Genomic DNA, 17,918 nt, shown 5'->3' with positions numbered 1-17,918 from the left:
CAGGTCACAGAAGGCTTTGTGAACGGTGAGGATCCGAGTATTCTTTACAGTGCCAAAGAGCTATTCTGATGGTCAGGGCTGCTTAGGAAATATACAAACATTTTTCAGCCTTTAAGGAATCTTGGAGACCCCATTTTGATGTTACTGATTATTAAAAATCCTTGTATGTATTTGTTTAGTAACTATTATTGGCTGCATCTCAAGAGCCCAGCAGAACCCTGGGTGCTAGAAATGTAGTCCTGCTCTCAGGGACCTCCAGACTAGTGGGGAAGTCAGACATTATGGCAATAATTCCATATTAATTATGAATTATTATAATTGATACTTTGAAGGAGAGATATAGAATGCAAGGTAATCATTGACTAGAACCTGACCTAGCCTGGGGACCCTAGAGGTTGTTTGAGGAGGCAGTGTATAGGTGTGGGCCTGAAGAAGGAGGCAGGTCTTCAAGAATTGGTTGAGCATTCCAGAAGGAAAGAGATGCACGGATGAAGACCCTGAGGCAGGAAGGAAGGGCTTGCTCCAGGTGGGAGAGGGTGCTGGTCCAGTCTACGTGGCAGAAGTGGTAAGAGTAGATTTGAGAGGTTGTTTAGAAGATGAGCTGGCAGAATTTGATGATCCACAGGCTGTAGATGGTAAGAGGGAAGGACTGTTGGCTTGTGATCCACAGGATGTAGACAGTGAGAGGGAAGGGGTGTTAGTGCCCACTGACCTGGATCCGGCTACCGGGTGGTAGAGTGACCTGTTTAGGGTTCTAGCAGAGGAGCTGTACTGGGCCCTGAGACTGGATCACCACTTCCTCAGTTTTTCTTGTTTAGTACATGGAGTCTGAAGTCCTGGGGGCCATCCATGAGTCTAACAGAGACCCTGCCTCTCATGGAGTGTCCAGTGGTCATTGCCTCTTACCAGAAGGTGGTAGAGACAGCCAGTTCTGTGGAGTCCAGAGCATCATGTTTGAAAGCAGGGAATTGTGGCCCTCAGAATTTATAAAATGGTTTCACATGGGTTATTTTCAAACTTCACAATGATCTTTAGAGATAGCCTTCATTTATGCTAATAGGAAATTGAGGCTTCCTCAGTTTGTGGTTTGCCCAAGGTCATACTGCTCGCAGTAAGGATCTAGTGCTCAACTTCAGGTCTTTTGGCTCCCGACACCAGGGTCTTTTCATTTCATCAGGTTCTCTTACTACATGATCAGGGACAAACTCTCCACCATCTCTTAGGGCTTCCTTGTCAGATGGAATCTCACTATTTGTGCAAAATATCTAAGAAATGAAATCAAAGGTTTCTTATTACTCTGCTTTCTCTTCTGTCTCTCCTTTTTTACTTTTTTTACAGTATTTTTTAAGTATTTGTAAACTTTTGAGACTAATATTTGTATTTATATTTAGGGTTTTTTTCCTATAAAGAGTGACAGATTAAAACAGATTAAAGTAATTTTTATTGGTAGTGGGGAGAAAGCTCCAGGAGAAATTAAAATCAACTTCTGTCTAGATCCTCACAGTTTATAGACTAGTGTAAGACCACTGCCCCTTCACCTCCCATTCCCACATCTGCTTCCAGAGTTCTGGGACCATCTAAAATGGCTCCGTCTATTCTCTCCACGTCTGAGTGTCTCCAAGGAGTCAGCCTGGGTGCTAAGGAAGATGAAAGCTGAGCTGCCCTGACACCGTAGGGGCAGGAGAATCTTCACCACCAGCCTGACTTATTGATTTGCCTTCTCCGCTTTTCTTCAAGGCTTGGGTTTAAGAAAAGTTCATGTCATTTGCTTCAGAGTCTGTTTTAATTGCATCAGTTCTGGGTCTTCCCCAAAACTCAGATTCAGGGAAAATGTCCTCTCTGCCGAGAGAAGTCATTTCCCCAACAGTTTGTGTCAAATGGAAAGCTTCCCTCTGAACTCCCCACTGTTGTTTCCCTCCCTGCCTGCCGTAGCTCCTGGACTGCTTTGTGATCCCAGTGGTGATCTTGCTCTCCTGGTTCTTCCTGCTGATCCGGTACAAGGCTGTGCATTTCATCGGCATCGTTGTCTGCATCCTGGGAATGGGCTGCATGGCGGGTGCGGACGTGCTCATGGGCAGGCACCAGGGAGCAGGTGAGTCTCCAGTCCGCCAGGTTACTTGCCTCTGTGGGTGAGCCCGAGGCAAGACATGGGACGTTTGTGGCTCATGGTGTGAACCAGGAACCTGGGCGCCCTAGTGTCTGTGGCCTACCCGTGTTTGTTCCCTTACACCCAGGAGAGTGACGCATAGGAGGTGCTCCAGATGCTTCCTGAGTGAACACAGGGAGCAGAACTCAGCTTTCATGCCCATTCTACAGGAATTCAGAAACGTTCAGACTGTGTTTAAAGCTGGGAGTCACGGCCCACTTGGAGCATGTGCTGGAGGCTAAAGCTGCCTGCCCCAGACCAGCTGTTAGGAACAGTGTCAGTGGGTCAGGCCATTCCTGAGCCACTGGGACCATCCCCACCCTCACCTGCCTATGCCTTCTCTCCCAAGTCAGAGAAAGACCGAGCTTTCAAATCACTGGGTGAAGCTAGTCGTATAGGCCTACACGTGGTTACTTAAACTTTGAAGACTAGATTAGGAATACTCGATATTTTTATGAGGGAGAGTCAAGTTCAATCTCCTCATGAATCTTTTTTGTTGGTTTGTTTGTTTGAGGGGAGGGGTTTGGGTAGCAGTCCCTGGTGGATCAGACAGTAAAGAATCTGCCTGAAATACAGGAGACCTGGGCTCGATCCCTGGGTTGGGAAGATCCCCTGGAGAAGGGCTACCCAACTCCTGTATTCTTGCCTGGAGAATTCCACGGACAGAGGAGCTTGGTGAGGTACTCTCCATGGACTCGCAAAGAGCTAACACAACTGAGTGGCTAACACTTTCACTTTCACAGGTAATTACCTTGTAGACCTACATAGTAAGCTTCAACGTTTACTCATCAGAGTGCTGTGCTCTCCTGGGGAACACTGGTCCAGAATGCTCTCTAGAGGATCACTTTTAAAGCAGTGTAGTTCTTTAAAATATACCCCAATTCCTCAAGCTTCAGAAAGTTTCAGGGGACAGGAAAACAAAAACAATTTTCTTTGTCAGCATCAGGAACAGGATAAAAAGTACAGCTCTGTCAGTTTGGAATTGCCTTTTCCTCAAGGGAATTAAGGATAAAAAGTTAAAATTGAGGCATTTCTCTCTGAGACTCGCTCATAGGTAATACCTGAAATGAACATCATTTATGTTTTTAAGTTGCACCATAGAATTTTTTGGCTGAAAGGGACCTTGTCTGGCAGCCCTGTGTTTAAGACACAAAAATTGCCAAGACACAGAGAAGCCAGGCGAGCTGCCCGAGGCCACACAGCTGAGACTAGAACAGGCTTCCTTCCCTCTCCTGCATTGCTGGGAGCTGAAGGTATAACACAGAGCAAAAGAGACAGTCTCTGCCCCTTCCAAATGCTGCTTACACAGCGTCATCAGTCCCCACCACAACAGATGTGCTACAAACACATGCACTAGCTCTTCCCGGATCCTGCTCTATGAAACAGTGTTCCGTGGGATGTTGATGGGTCTTACATGAACAGGCTAGTTTCTGCTCTATTCCCGTCATGATCCCAATGCAGATCATCTCTTTGAACCAATGAAACAGTATTTTTATCTGCTGCAACGTGGCTAGTTGTCATAAAGTCACAATTGAATTACCCTTTCTCAGCTTTGCTTGAACTGTGTAAGCACAGACTAAGCAGCAGGTGCTCTTATTTATGAAAATTTTGTTCTCCCCATTCACGCTGGCCATCATTTTGCATCATAGTCAAGGAAGACAATTGTCATAATAAACTAAGTGTTTACGCCGTAATGTTAAACTGACTTGATTTGATTTCACTAGGTTGTATTCACTAATCCTGTAAAAAAAAAATTTTTTTTTTTCATTCAAGTGAAGTGTTAGGAAAGGAGTACTAGTACTATTTAAGAAAAATAAAGTAAGTCCATTTGGGAGTCTTTCTAAAGTGGTCATTTTTTAAAAGAATGAAACGCATGGGAGCAGTGTTTTATCTTTTGGTGTGACCATTTAAGGCCTATAGCTTCATTCCTGTTGTAACATATGAAGGGCCAGTTTTAACAAAATTGAATTTTATCATTGTTGAATACCATCCATGCTCACATAATGGTGCCCAGGTATACGGCATGATGTTCTGAGGGCAGCCCAAATTTAGGATCCAAGGGCTCATTTTATAAAGCAATGATTGGACACATCTTATGTCTCTAAAAATATTAAATTAGGCAGTAATTTAAGCTATCATATGAAATATTCTGAAAAGAGAAAATAACACACTGGTTTTGAAGACAGTATAAGCCTTGTGCGCATCATTATCACAAATGTTCCATTGGTTACCCAAACTGTAAGAGCTGGTTACATTGCATTAATTAGCCAGGGCTAGAACTTTTGTAAAATCCTTCAAGCACTCACCAGAATTTGAATCAGGCATTCCACTCGGTATAAATTGTCATCACTCTATCAATAGCTTTTTGCAGAAAAAGAGGATGACTGACTTAGTCCTTTTTATATTGCTAGTCCATGGTTCTCCTTAGCTTGGGATTTTTAAAATTCTGTCCTCAAGGACTTTTTTTCCTTGACTTGATCTGTTGAGTTCAGTTTAGTTCAGTCTCTCAGTCGTGTCCGACTCTTTGCGACCCCATGAATCGCAGCACGCCAGGCCTCCCTTTAAACCTTCAATTTTGTATTGGGGTATAACCAATGAACAATGTTGTAATAGTTTCTGGTGCACAGCAAAGGGACTCAGCCATACATATAACATGTATCCATTCTCCCCCAAACTCCCCTCCCATCAGGCTGACACATAACCCTGAGCAGAGGTCTATGTGGTACACAGTAGACCAGTCCTCAAGGACTCTTGATATTGGCCATGGAGACTGCCTTGGAGCCTGTGGAATGGTCTACAAAGTGGGACGGAAACAAAAACACATTCCAGTTCTATGCTTGTCTTGGGAAGAACTGATCACCTACTACAGGTGCCCCCAGGCTGAACTCAAAGGAGATGTCTTTCCCAAGTTTGTCAGTGAACCTCAGGCGGCCTAGTATACATTCATTCTTTGCCACCTTCCTCTAGCCTCACAAGCCTCCTCTAAGAGATCAGCTCTGCATTTACTGACACCTGCGGGGAAGACATTCGAGAAAGTGGCTCTTGAGAAAGTGATAGGTGTTGGAGGGTGTAAAAATGATTTGGTAATAAGGGCAAAGAGGTTTCTCCATGATATTTCTACTTTCCTTGGAAAATGTATGAATATATAATAAAAGGGAAGGTTAAAAATAATAGGTTTAAGATTAAAACTCAATTAAAATTGATCCTTGTCATAAAATGTATTTCTTACTCTTCAAAATATCTCCTATCACAATACCTTTATATTGCATCTTATAGTTCACTTATCAAAGATGTTAGATAACGTAATGACACTTTTCTTTATTACTAGATATAACTTTATATTTATTTCAAGAGAAAAAATATTTTCAAGGAATTAGATAATTAATCATAATTTTAGAAGGTGATAGTTTGATTGGTGCCAAGTACTTTCCTATGCATCATCTTATTTTATCCTCCTAATTAGGCAAAGAAAGTATTTTTATTCTCACGTTTGCAGTTGAAGAAATCATGACTCAGGGAAGATGAAAAACTGGTGTAAGGGCACACCACTACAAAATTGTGTTGTAGGATGTGAAATCTTTCTGCTACACCACTTACTACTTATTTTTCCATAATTGTGACTCTTGTAAAAAATTGTTCAATTGTACTATCGTTCAGTTGTAGTAAATTAGGATGAATGACTGTCCCAGGTTGTCCAGAATGGAGGTGTTTCCCAGATGTAGGACTTTCTGTGCTAAAGCCAAGTGAGTCTCAGAGAAACAAAGCAGTTGGTTCCATTTAAAACTCAAAAATGTTCAGTGAGATGGCTTCATTTTCCTAAATTTCATTAGTAGTCTTTCAACACTCTAGAATACTATGTTGTTGTTCAGTCACTAAGTCATGTCCAGCTGTTTGCCACCTCATGGACTGCAGCACACCAGGCTCTTCTGTCCTCCACTATCTCCTGGAGTTTGCCCAGATTCATATCCATTGTGACAGTGATGCTGTCTATAATTCACCACTTATTCTTGAACTAATGGTAAGTAATGATTTTAAATAACATTCCCTCTTCTCTACTATACAGACACAAGCATCCCTCCAAAAATAGTGTTTCGAGTACTTAATGAAAACTTTTAATAAGGAAAACCAATTCTTGCAAAGCAAGTATGAGTAGGTTGTTTAGAACTAAGAAGCAACCCAAGATGAGAAACAGCCAATCCAAACTGATAGGCAGTTATTCAAAGAGAATGAGTGATACACTCTTTTTAACCACCATTTAGTGAACACTTAATAAGTACCAGATGCTATACTAGGCATTTTACATTCTTTTGCATTTTAAAATCTTATCGACATTATTTTACAGTATCCTCACCATAACCTCATTTTCAAATAAGGAAACTCAAGTCAGAAAGACTCTATACCTTGCCCATGTTCAACAAGTATTAAGTGATAGAGATGCAATTAGAATCCATGTCTACCTGAACTGAAAGATGTCGCCACTCAACGTCTTTCCCATGGGGTGGAAAAAGAAAGACCTTTTCTGTCAGCTCAACTCATTCCAGCATTTATTGAGAACTTATAGTGCGCCAGAATCTGTGCTAGGGACCACACAGAATATAAAACCAAGTAAGTCACAGTAGACCCTTCAACCATATTATGGAAGAAAACAGGGAGAAGGGAAGACATGCAAGGTAACAAATAACAGATGTGAAGCAGAATGCAGTGAGGGCCACACACAGGCACTGTTCAGTTCAGTTCAGTCATTCAGTTGTGTCCGACTCTTTACGTCCCATGGACTGCAGTACACCAGGCTTCCCTGTCCATCATCAACTCCTGGAGCTTACTCAAACTCACACAGGTACAAGAGTGTGAAATTCAGAGGAGACAAAGAAGGCATGGGCTTGAATGGACTTCTCATAATTTCAAGTGTGTCTGTTTACGCCAAATCTGCAAAACATTATCACTCCTTGTGGTTTCACCCATAAATGACACATTTGCTAGATATAATTTTCCCTGTGAACATTCAGAAAAACTGACTCAATCATGTTAAATATCTATTGCATTAATAGGACGTGTTATAATTTCCAGTTAACTGCAAATTGTATTATATCAAACACTTCATTTATGATATGGTTAGATAAAATCATGTCCTAGTTAGTTCAATTATATTTAATCATCTAAAATTTCACACATGCTCTATGTGTAAGTATCTACTGTCAAATGATTTAAAAACTGATAAATACATTTACTGGTAAAATATTAATAGATAGTATTTAATCATTTTGTCCCCCGTAACTTAGGAAATACTTCTGAACTTGCAGTTACACATCATTGTATCATTGTTAACAAAAATTATGACTGAAAAACTCAAAGTACTGGGGAGTAGATGCCACATAGTCAAAGGCTTAACAGAATAAACCATAATGAAACAGATGTGGAGTTTGAAAAAGATTGGTGGCACTATTCATTGAAACAGTGCAGCCTTATTTTAAGACTTTTAAAAACTGGACTGATGTTTCTCTAATTTCTATTAAAATAATTCATTATAATTTAACTTTCCTGAATCCATTCATATAAAATTAATTTCATTAACCAAGAATTCTACCAAGCAGCATTTCCACACTTCACTAATACAACAATAATTGAGATTCATAGTAATGGCCCCATGTCACCACAAGATTCTGAAATGACTTCTTATTGAAAAGTGACTGAATCATGTTCATTATAATTTTATAATCTTAGTAATGTATGCTTTTTATTTTATCAGTCATTCCTCAAATGAACTCCTTAAAATTATGAGTTCTGTCATGATTTTCTAGTTGACACATAAAAAAGGTTATTCAGTTTTGTAAGTTCATGTGTATCACTTATTTTTAGATTCCACATATAAGGGATGTCATAAGATAATTTCTCCTCTGTCTGACTTACTCCAGTCAGTAGACAGTCTCTAGGTCCATCAGTGTTGCTGCAAATGGCCTTATTTCATTCTTTTTAATGGCTGAGTAATATTCCATTGTGTGTATATGTATGTGTGTGTATATATATATATATATACACACACACCACATCTATCACAACATTGTTAATCAGCTCTACTCCAATACAAAATGTTTTGGATGTTAAAAAAAATTAAATTTAAAAAAGAGATTAATCAGGTTACTGTCTAACAGCAACATTAATTTCCCCAGAAGACACACCCAGGACACAGCCCTGAGGTTCCTGGAACCTCATCACGTTCTTGGGTCATCTGCTCTCCAGGAGCCCAGTGAGGGCTACCAGCCCTTGCTGATCCCGACTCTCAGCTCCATTCCCTTGAGAGTGACCCCAGCAAGCTCTCTGGCCTTTCAGGCTATCTTCTCTCTCTGATCCTTACTAGGAGCGGAACTTGTCTTAGAAAAAGTGACACTAATTGGAGTAAATATCCCTGGAGGTGACCACAGAGGCATGAGATCTCTCCCCAAACCCCGCCCAGATTAATTTATGTGAAACCTCTTTGTGGAGCGTGGGCAGTGCTCCCAACTATACAGAGATAATCTGGTTCTGTAGTTTTAGATTGTTCCAGCTAAGCTAGGAATGTAAGGCTACTCTAGGGTGAGTCTCTCCCTTAGAATCTCGGTGGACAGAGTCCCCTCCCCAGCTTGCACCTCTTCTGCCCCAGAACTTCACGTCTACTGAGCACCCATGAGCTGACTATACAGGTCAGAGTTGGGGACCATTTGGGTACAAGCTTACTATGAGGCCTCCCGCTGCTGATTCCCACTATCCTTCCCTGACTTCACACTTCCTGGAGTAGAAAGAGTTGGCCTAATTATAGGAAATAGTTGGGTACATAATTTATGAGAGATTGGACATAAACCAAAACTAGCTAAAATTGAATTTAGAACAAATAGATACTTTTTATGAAAGAAGAAAAATATTGGTGTGATAATGAATTACATATATTTTCACTCTTCTGTTGCTTACTTTAGGGGAGTTGAAAATTTCAACCCATAGTCCATTTCAAACTATGAACTTCTCAACCTATGGACAGAAGACATGGGACTCTTCCAAGACAGTACAATCCAGAAGAAACTAGTCCCTTTCTTAGCTGGGGAAGACTTCTTATTGGGTAGACTTAGCAACCTTTTTACATCACAACATATCTGAAGCACACGTAAACAGACTTGACTTAATTTCAGTAGGCAAAATACAGAACTTCTAGAAAAATGTCAGAATAGACTAATCGTGTGTATTAGTTCCTCAGTTGTGTCTGACTCTTTGAGACGGCCAGTCTCCTCTGTCCATAAATTCTCCAGGCAAGGATATTGGAGTGGGTAGCTATTTCCTTCTCCAGGGGATCCTCCCAACCCTGGGATCAAACCCAGGTCTCCCTCATTGCAGGCAGATTCTTTACAGTCTGAGCCACCAGGGAAGCCTCAGAATAAGCACAGGAAGCTGATTTTGCTGGGGCCAAATTCTTGTCAGGGTTTAATAAAGCTTCCTTTTTCTTTTTCTATTCCTAGGGGAAAATAAGCTGGTGGGGGATCTCCTGGTCTTAGGAGGAGCCACACTGTATGGTATCTCTAATGTCTGGGAAGAATACATCATCCGAACTCTGAGCCGAGTGGAATTCCTGGGAATGATTGGACTCTTCGGGGCATTTTTCAGTGGAATTCAGTTGTGAGTAAAAAATAACAAGAAATTCAGGCAGTTGACACTCTTAGAGCTTATTTTTTAAATGTTTCTCATTTAGGTTATGGCTGCTCACTTTATTTTGTAAAAATCAGAGCTAGAAACCTGTCAGCAACCTCCCACATGAAATCTGAAAACTCAGTATCTTTATTAGTAAATTTCTTCCAAACTAAATGAATTTTAGTGAATTTATGTAATGGACTTTGAAGATAATTTATAAGAAAGCATTAAAAGAACATTGATTCTCCTAAACCAGCCAATGAGGTTTTATTAGTGCTTAGAGAAATAGGAAAACTAAGTGTAAATGCCATGATTTGATGCACTTCCAAAAAGCAGCATTCTGTTTGCTAGTGACAACTGGTATACTAGTCTTTTACTAGTAACCACAACTAGAAAACTTAGAGTTTAAATTTGTCCTTTTATGATTTTTCTTTTATTGCTCATGGGTTTGAGTGCATGAACCACATTTGAATTTCATTTCTTAGGGAATTTCCTGGCAGCCCAGTAGTTAGGCTGTTCCTGCCATGGACAGCGTTCAATCTCTGGTTGGGGAATTAAGATCCCTCAAGCCTCGTGGCTCAGCCAAAAAAAAACCAGCAGCAACAACAAAAACTCATCTCTTAGAAACATAGTGTTTCCGTTTTCCTTAAATGGGTCAAGATAGAACACAGGCATTCACTAAGCATCAAAATCAGAAACAACGAGCTTTCAGTAATTCTGGCCTTGGAGTATATGTCATCACTGACTAGGGCTCAGAAGTTGCTGTGGAATAAGTGCCAAGCAAAGCCTAATTTTTCATCAGTAAAGGCCTTGTATTTTAGCTTCACATAAGAGATAAAGAAGCATAATATATCCTCCTGTCTAATTTCAGCAAATCCTATCTGCAAAGCAAGTAATTCTGATTTTCACCACATCACTTTCTACAAGCAGGTTCTTTGTCATTGCATCTGTGTCTGAAATTATTTAAGGAGGTTCTTTTGGCATCACTCTAAATCCGTTTTGCAAATAGGCTCTTTCCAAGAATTCTCCAAATTTCAATGTCCTGAGATACAGGTGGCGGACTCCATAGCAAACAGGGTCAGGAGATGGGAAGACTCTCTAAGACAGATTTATTTGGGATTCATTTTGAAAACGTGATGGCATTTTAAAGTTCCTAAATTTGGCCCTTCAGCTTCGTAAGAGGAAAAGAAATTGCCTAGTTCAACTGTTCGTAACCAGCATTTTGTAGATGGATGGCTCATTTTATGGATTATTATTCTTGAATCCAAAAAAAAGTATCTTCGGAGATCTAGCACTCACTTGCTTCAGTTATAGACCGTTAGAACTGATGGAGCCCTTCAGTGACACTGCTGCCAAAATCGTGGAAAAGGCGTATGAGTGTGTTTGGCAAATGGGTTACATTAAGGGGGCAATGAAACCGAAGTGACACAGGTGGGGGCCACCTCCCCTCCTGGTCCTCTTTCAGACCAGTGGTTCTCAGAGCGTAATTCTCTGGCCAGCAGTACGAGCACCACGTGGGAACTTGTCAGAAATGCACATCCAAGGGCCCTACTCTGATCTACCGAATCAGCCTCTGGAGGGGTGGGGTCCAGGAAACTGTTTTTTTTTTATTTTTCAGACATTTTGGGGGCTTATTATTTATTTTAATTTTGGCTGCATTGGGTCTTCCTTGTGGTGCACAGGCTCAGTTGCATGCGGGATCTTAATTCCCTGGCCAGGGATCAAACTTGCATCCCTTGCATTACAAGGCAGATTCTTAACCACTGGACCCCCGGGGAAGTCCCCAGGAAACTTTTTTTAACACCCTCTCCAGGTGGTATTTTTGTACATTTAAGTTTGAGCAACACGGCCCTGGAAAGTGCTCAATCGGAAAACTGATTAGATCTGCAAGCCCAGAGATTTTCAAACCTCACCATGTACTTTTGAGAAAGCATCTGAGTGAGAAGTGAAAGCTAGGAGGCAGACTGGCTGAGAAGGATGGTGGTGGGTCTGCGGGAACCAGTCTTGGGCTGAGCTACCTAATGAAACTAGCCTCTGTGTGATCCAGAGTTATTTTTGGAATTCAATTGATTGCTTCACAATTCGTGTCAATCTGGTTAGGGAACAACAACAACGACAAAAGAAGGCCGCGTTGCTCACCAGCTCTGCTTTCTTTCAATCCGCAGAGCGATAATGGAGCACAAGGAGCTGTTGAAGGTGCCCTGGGACTGGCAAATAGGTAAGGGGTTTGCTCGCCTGAGATGCTGTTTTTAGTAAACCAGGAAAATAACCTTTGGAGAGTGACTGGGGTGGTGGTGAGGCACCGACCGGGAAAGGACTTAGACTGCAGGGGGACAAGAGAAAATGAAACCACCCTTGTCAGTCTGGGGACTCTCACCCACTAGAGGAGACTGAACTGTATGATTCATGATGTTTCTTAACTGAGCCTCTGCCCATGATCGTGGTCAAGATGCCATTAGTGTAGACACAGAAGTGTGTTTTTAGGTTAAAGACCAGAAAGAAAAATGCCCCGAGGTGCTGGTGAGACGCAAATGACAGCAGTTTGCTCTAGCTGAGAAACACAAAACTGACGTGATCATTAAAAAGTGACACTTTCCTAAAGGGAAAAAGAACTGAACTGAACAAAGAGGCACAAAAGGAAACAATGCGATGGGCATTCTGAACCCATAAAAACCTTTTCAGAAGGGAGCTGTTTGCTCAAAAGACACGGTTAATTGATCTCCAAATGGACTCAGTGGAAAATAACCAGACACGCTTTGAGCTCCTTCAGTCATCCAGGGCAGCTATTTGCCACCTGTTTCGAAAGTCGCTTTTCTTTTATAAAAAAAAATAAAATTAGGACAAAGAGTTAAGATCTTAGGTGATGCTCTGATAATGATCACTCAGCAAGCCTTGGAAGGGACTGACATTTCCCACCCCCAAATGCCAGGGAGGGAGCCCTGAAACCTCCCCTCAGTGTCTATAACGAGACACTTGGGTTCCATCACTGAGCTCGGAGGTTGGCTTATGGGGGTGCTTGGAAAATGCGTGCCCGATGAATGCAAATGGAAAGTGAAACTACAGGTGGTTCGCCACTCTGAAGCGGACTGTTCGAGCCATCCCCAGCTTACATGGGCTTTCACAGAACTAACAGTGATGGTGGTGGTGGTTTAGTTGCTAAGTCGTGTCTGACTCTTACGACCCCATGGACTGTAGCCTGCCAGGCTCCCCTGTCCATGGGGATTCTCCAGGCAAGAATACTGGAGTGGGTTGGCATTTCCTTCTCCAGGGGATCTTCCTGACCCAGGAATACCAACTCAGGGCTCCTGCATTACAGGCAGATCCTTTACCGACTGAGCTACAAGGGAATGGCTCCTGTCAAATTCTCCTTCTCTGAACAAGGACAACAGAGACATAAATCTCCCTGCACCATTTACCTGCCTCTGACCCTGAAGCGTCCAGGGTTGAGTTGCTGCTGACAGATCCCCTCTGAAGACACAGCAGGCACTTCAGAACTATGCCCCTCTCCCCTGGGGTTCTCTCTAGTGACTTCAAGGGCTCCCCAGCCCTTGTGTCTGTCACAGTCCGGCTGTTTAATTTCTCTCGAGTTTTGCTGTAAAATGACACAATTAAATGAAAGTCAATAAAGAGAAGGGATTGTAGGGAGGAGAGGAAGGTGGCTGAGAAGGGAAGCCAGCTGCAGGTTACAGCGTCACGGCCTCTGTGAGTCTCAGAGCCAGAATGTCAGCCGTGCTTGGTAACGCTTCACATGCAGAGGTCCATGAGCATAAATTAATTTTATATTAATAGTAGTAGCACTAATAAAAAATAATTTGTCCTCCAATTATGCAGATGTCATGTGCATGTCCACCAAGGCTCTCTTATAATTCAGTGTTAGTTAAATGTGTCATCAGAGCACACTGAGCTCTCGTATTGCCATGAAAATGTCAATTCCCTGTGGTCCAAGATGATGAAGGGCTGTGTAAAAGGAACACATTATAAAGCCATTTGTTTAATTTTCCTGATTGGAAATGAGTCTCAGATGGTCTAGAAAAGGAACCAAATATTCATCTTTTCTTTCTGAAGCGTGGATAAGGGTCATCTGTGTCCTCCTACCTCATCCCGACCTACTACAAGCTTCTAGTGCTTAGCTCAGTTCTAGGCACACAAAGTTTAATGAACAAGTGTTTTTTTTAAATGAGTGGATGCATGAATGGCAAGCCAAGGAGACAGGCTTGTCTTGCTGTCTCTCAGCTAACAAAAATGTAGACCAAAGGGAAAACAGTGGGAGCAGGGCACGGGGCTCAGGCTTGGCTTTGATGTTTCTTTCTGGGAAGCCAGGCGATGGCATAGCAGCTACTGCAACTCATGGGCCCTGGAGGCAGTGAGACACCTGGGGGGATGGACCTCCCATCAAGGCCTGCCCACATGCCGTAGGAAGTCACCCTAGCGTGCCAAGCTCTGATCAGTGTGCCTTAGTTGACAGACCAAGATCCAAGACTCTACTGCCAACCAGTGATCCCATCACAGTCTCTTGCACAGCTCCTATGGTTGCCATTTTACCAAAGTAAAAACATCTTTTGTTCTGTGGATCAAATGGGATAGTAAATATGTTTTATATTCTCTGGATTCGGAAAGCATTTTTTAACAGCTTCTGATATTTTCTAATAACATTAACCAATTGCAAGATACAAAGAGTAATTAAAAGCAAGGAGATAACAGTCTTTGATGCTGTTTGTTTTTATTTCCTTATTTTACTCTACTGAACAGAAAGTCTGGGGCTGGTTATGTAATCGTGAAACTCAAGTGAAATGTAGGACCCTATAGAGCTAACATGGTCTCCAGTGGAGCAGGCGTGTGTGAAATCTAAGAATTAGTTTAAGCATTCCCTTTATCCCATTTGCCATTGTGTTGAAGGACAAGTGTTAGCTGATGTGCAAGTCCACTGTCAAAGGAAGGGAACAAGAGAGGTGGGTCACCCGGTACCGATTTGTGGTGTGCTGGTGCTGGTGGTGGTTTAGTTGCTAAGTCGTGTCTGACTCTTGCGACCCCGTGGACTGTAGCTTGCCCGGCTCCTCTGTCCATGGGATTCTCCAGGCAAGAATACTGGAGTGGGTTGTCATTTCCTTCTCCAGGGGATCTTCCAGACCCAGGAACTGAACCTAGGTCTCTTGCACTGCAGGCAGATTCCTGCATTGCAGGCAGATTCTTTACCAACTGAGCTACGAGGGAAGCCCCTGGGGCTTCACTTTTCTTGCCATGGGCGAAGTTTGCTTTGATTTTGATTTTGTCCTGGAGGCCAGAACGAGAGATTTGACCTTTCCCTGAAGATGCAGTAATGGGACCACGAAGCAGAAAAAACCTTAAATATCATTAAGAATAGTACAGCCTTTCTTTTTGCTGATGCTAACTGGAGGCTGGGGAACTAAGGTTGCTTCACTGGGCTCAGGACCGCCTGTGGTGGGACTAATTTCACCCTCTGAGCCAGCCCCTCCAGCCTGGTACCTTAGTACATATGTCCTGATATCATCTTACCTCGCCTTTATTTTTAAGAATTAAAAATGATATTTTAAAAAATCTAGTCTAGTCAAAGGAAAGTGACAGAATACCAGTGGGATCCCAAAGAAAATGATGAGATAAAATATATGCAGCAAACACAGACATATACTATATACATGTATCTATAATATCCATTACAAATAAACATGTATATCCTATGTCACATGATATATCATGCATAACAATGCATTCTGTATATATCCCATATAAAATGAGATGCTCGTTACAGTCAAATAGAACGCTTCATCCAAGGCCTATTTCTCTTCATAATAATTAAACAATATAGGTTAGTAGTATGCACTCAGAATTTAAAGTCAGGCAGCCTGAGTGACCTGAAGGTGAGCTACTCAACCTCTATAAGCTTGTCTTTTGCCTATCTACTCACAGATTTGTTTCTTACCCTTACTCTGCTCTGCACTGCAGAGACTGACCCATGCAAACAATGCCTCCCAGGCTGGCATGTTAATTGACTTCAGCTAGATTGGCCACTTGGAGAAGGCAATGGCACCCCACTCCAGCACTCTTGCCTGAAAAATCCCGTAGACAGAGGAGCCTGGTGGGCTGCAGTCCATGGGGTCGCTAAGAGTCAGACACGACTGAGTGTCTTCGTTTTCACTTTTCACTTTCCTGCATTGGAGAAGGAAATGGCAACCCACTCCAGTGTTCTTGCCTGGAGAATCCCAGGGACGGGAGAGCCTGCTGGGCTGCTGGCTATGGGATTGCACAGAGTCGGACACGACTGAAGTGACCTAGCAGCAGCAGCAGCAGCAGATTGGCCCCTGGGAGGCAGTAGAAGGAGACTGGAGGGTGGGAGGAAGCAAGTGACCAGGATGTGTCTCCCTGTTTCAGGTCAAATCTCTAGAAGTGGCCGAGTGTCCTCTGATTACAGCTTTGCTGGGCCTCTCTGACTTCTGACTTCTGATAACATGGCCTCCTCCCTGGACCTCTCTGGCCCCAGGGATATGAATAATTAACTGCCATTGCTAATGTCTGGGTTGTCTTACCATCCATCTTTCCCCAGCGCCCATTCAAACTCCTTTATAAGTTGTACTCCATGTTGTATTTCCTCTGTTGAACCTGCTGTGGACTGTGTTTATTAACCGATACACTCAATAAGCCTATTTCCTCACGTGGGTAAAGAGGATAACAACAGCAATGGTGTTATACTGTTGTGGAGATTAATGTACATAAAGAACGTGACACATAGCAAGTACTTAGTCAGTCTTAGCTGATGCTATTCTTCCCAGTTTCTCTAGCTTAAATCTCTTTAGCGTATGAGGACAAGAATTACCAAATCCTGTCTTTAGTGAGAGAGAAAACATTTCCAAAAAGAAACGCTCATACATATACTTTGTCTGAAAAATGTAGTTATTGTACCCATCCTGTGTTTATCAGTCAAAAGTAATTCAGTTTGTTTGATCATGTTGGTCAAGTGCTTGAAAAATCCCATAAGGACAGCAAGTTGGGCCTTCGGATGCATCACTAATGTCCATTAACTAGTTAATTTTTTATCTGAGAAGAAAAAATCAGCAAATTGCAGCAACACAACATGCCCACTGTCAATCTTGTGCTCATTTGGCTGACTGGATGGCCACGCACAGAAATGCTGGTTGACTCAGCAAAGTGACTAATGTGATGGTGTTTGTATTGTACCCCCATCCCCCTAAATTTAATTTCTGCATTTTAAAAGAATAAGTTTAGGAGGTTAAAGTATTTAAGCTTGGAGAATCTCAAGGTATCCTGGTGAGTAGAATGAACTCCGCTGTTTGTCTGTTTTCCTCCACTCCTTGGCTCATCAGTTTGCTTGTAAAGTCACACTCTTCTCTCTGAGCTACCAATTATAAATCCACTCCCTTCCGGACAAATCTTTTTGGATGATGCACAAGCATCTCAAACTTAACATGTTCAAAATGGAGCTTTGTATTTCCCCTGAAAACCTGGTCCTCCTGCTCAGTTCTCTGCAACTCAGTAAATGGTGTCAAAACTCAGTGTCAGCTTCTAACTAGCCAGAATCCACATGAACCCCCTGTAGTCACTTCGTAAAGAATCTGCCTACAATGCAGGAGACCCAGATTCGATTCCCAGGTCAAGAAGATCCCCTGGAGAAGGAAATGGCAACCCACTCCAGTTATTCTTGCCTGGAGAATCCCATGGACAGAGGAGCCTGTCAGGCTACAGTCCATGGGGTCACAGGAGTCGGGCATGACTTAGCAACCAAACCACCACCACCACATGAACCCATGGGTATCTCTGATGCTGTGCTTTTTCTCACTACATATATCCAGTCTGGACCACCAGGAAAGTCTTGGGAAAACACAAATGGTTCTGAACAACTACTCTGAATGGTTGTAAAATCGAGTAGAAAGATTTTAGGCTACCCCGGTGGCTCAGCAGTGAAGAGTCTGCCTGCAAGACTATACAATGCAATGCAGAAGACTTTGGTTCAATCTCTGAGTCAAGAAGATCCCTTAGAGGAGGAAACGGCAACCCATGCCAGTATTCTTGCTGGGAAATCCCATGGATAGAGGAGCCTGGCAGGCTATGGGGTCACAAAACAGTCAGACACAACTTAGCAACTCAACAG

At 42.4% G+C, this 17,918-nt stretch overlaps 1 protein-coding gene across 2 annotated transcripts in view; it reads left to right on the top strand.

Moving 5' to 3' along the window:
• SLC35F1 (solute carrier family 35 member F1) overlaps positions 1 to 17,918 on the top strand; it is a 426,225-nt gene that overhangs the window by 347,350 nt on the left and 60,957 nt on the right. For both annotated transcript variants that reach the window (XM_069599146.1, XM_069599145.1), the window contains exons 4-6: positions 1,933 to 2,092; positions 9,628 to 9,784; positions 11,962 to 12,014. In XM_069599146.1, the coding sequence (XP_069455247.1) occupies positions 1,933 to 2,092; positions 9,628 to 9,784; positions 11,962 to 12,014 (370 nt within the window). The remainder of the gene's footprint in view (positions 1 to 1,932; positions 2,093 to 9,627; positions 9,785 to 11,961; positions 12,015 to 17,918) is intronic.

Source organism: Ovis canadensis, chromosome 8 (genome assembly GCF_042477335.2).
Source record: "Ovis canadensis isolate MfBH-ARS-UI-01 breed Bighorn chromosome 8, ARS-UI_OviCan_v2, whole genome shotgun sequence".
Taxonomy (NCBI): Eukaryota; Metazoa; Chordata; class Mammalia; order Artiodactyla; family Bovidae; genus Ovis; species Ovis canadensis.
This window is presented reverse-complemented; position numbering and strand designations above follow the sequence as displayed.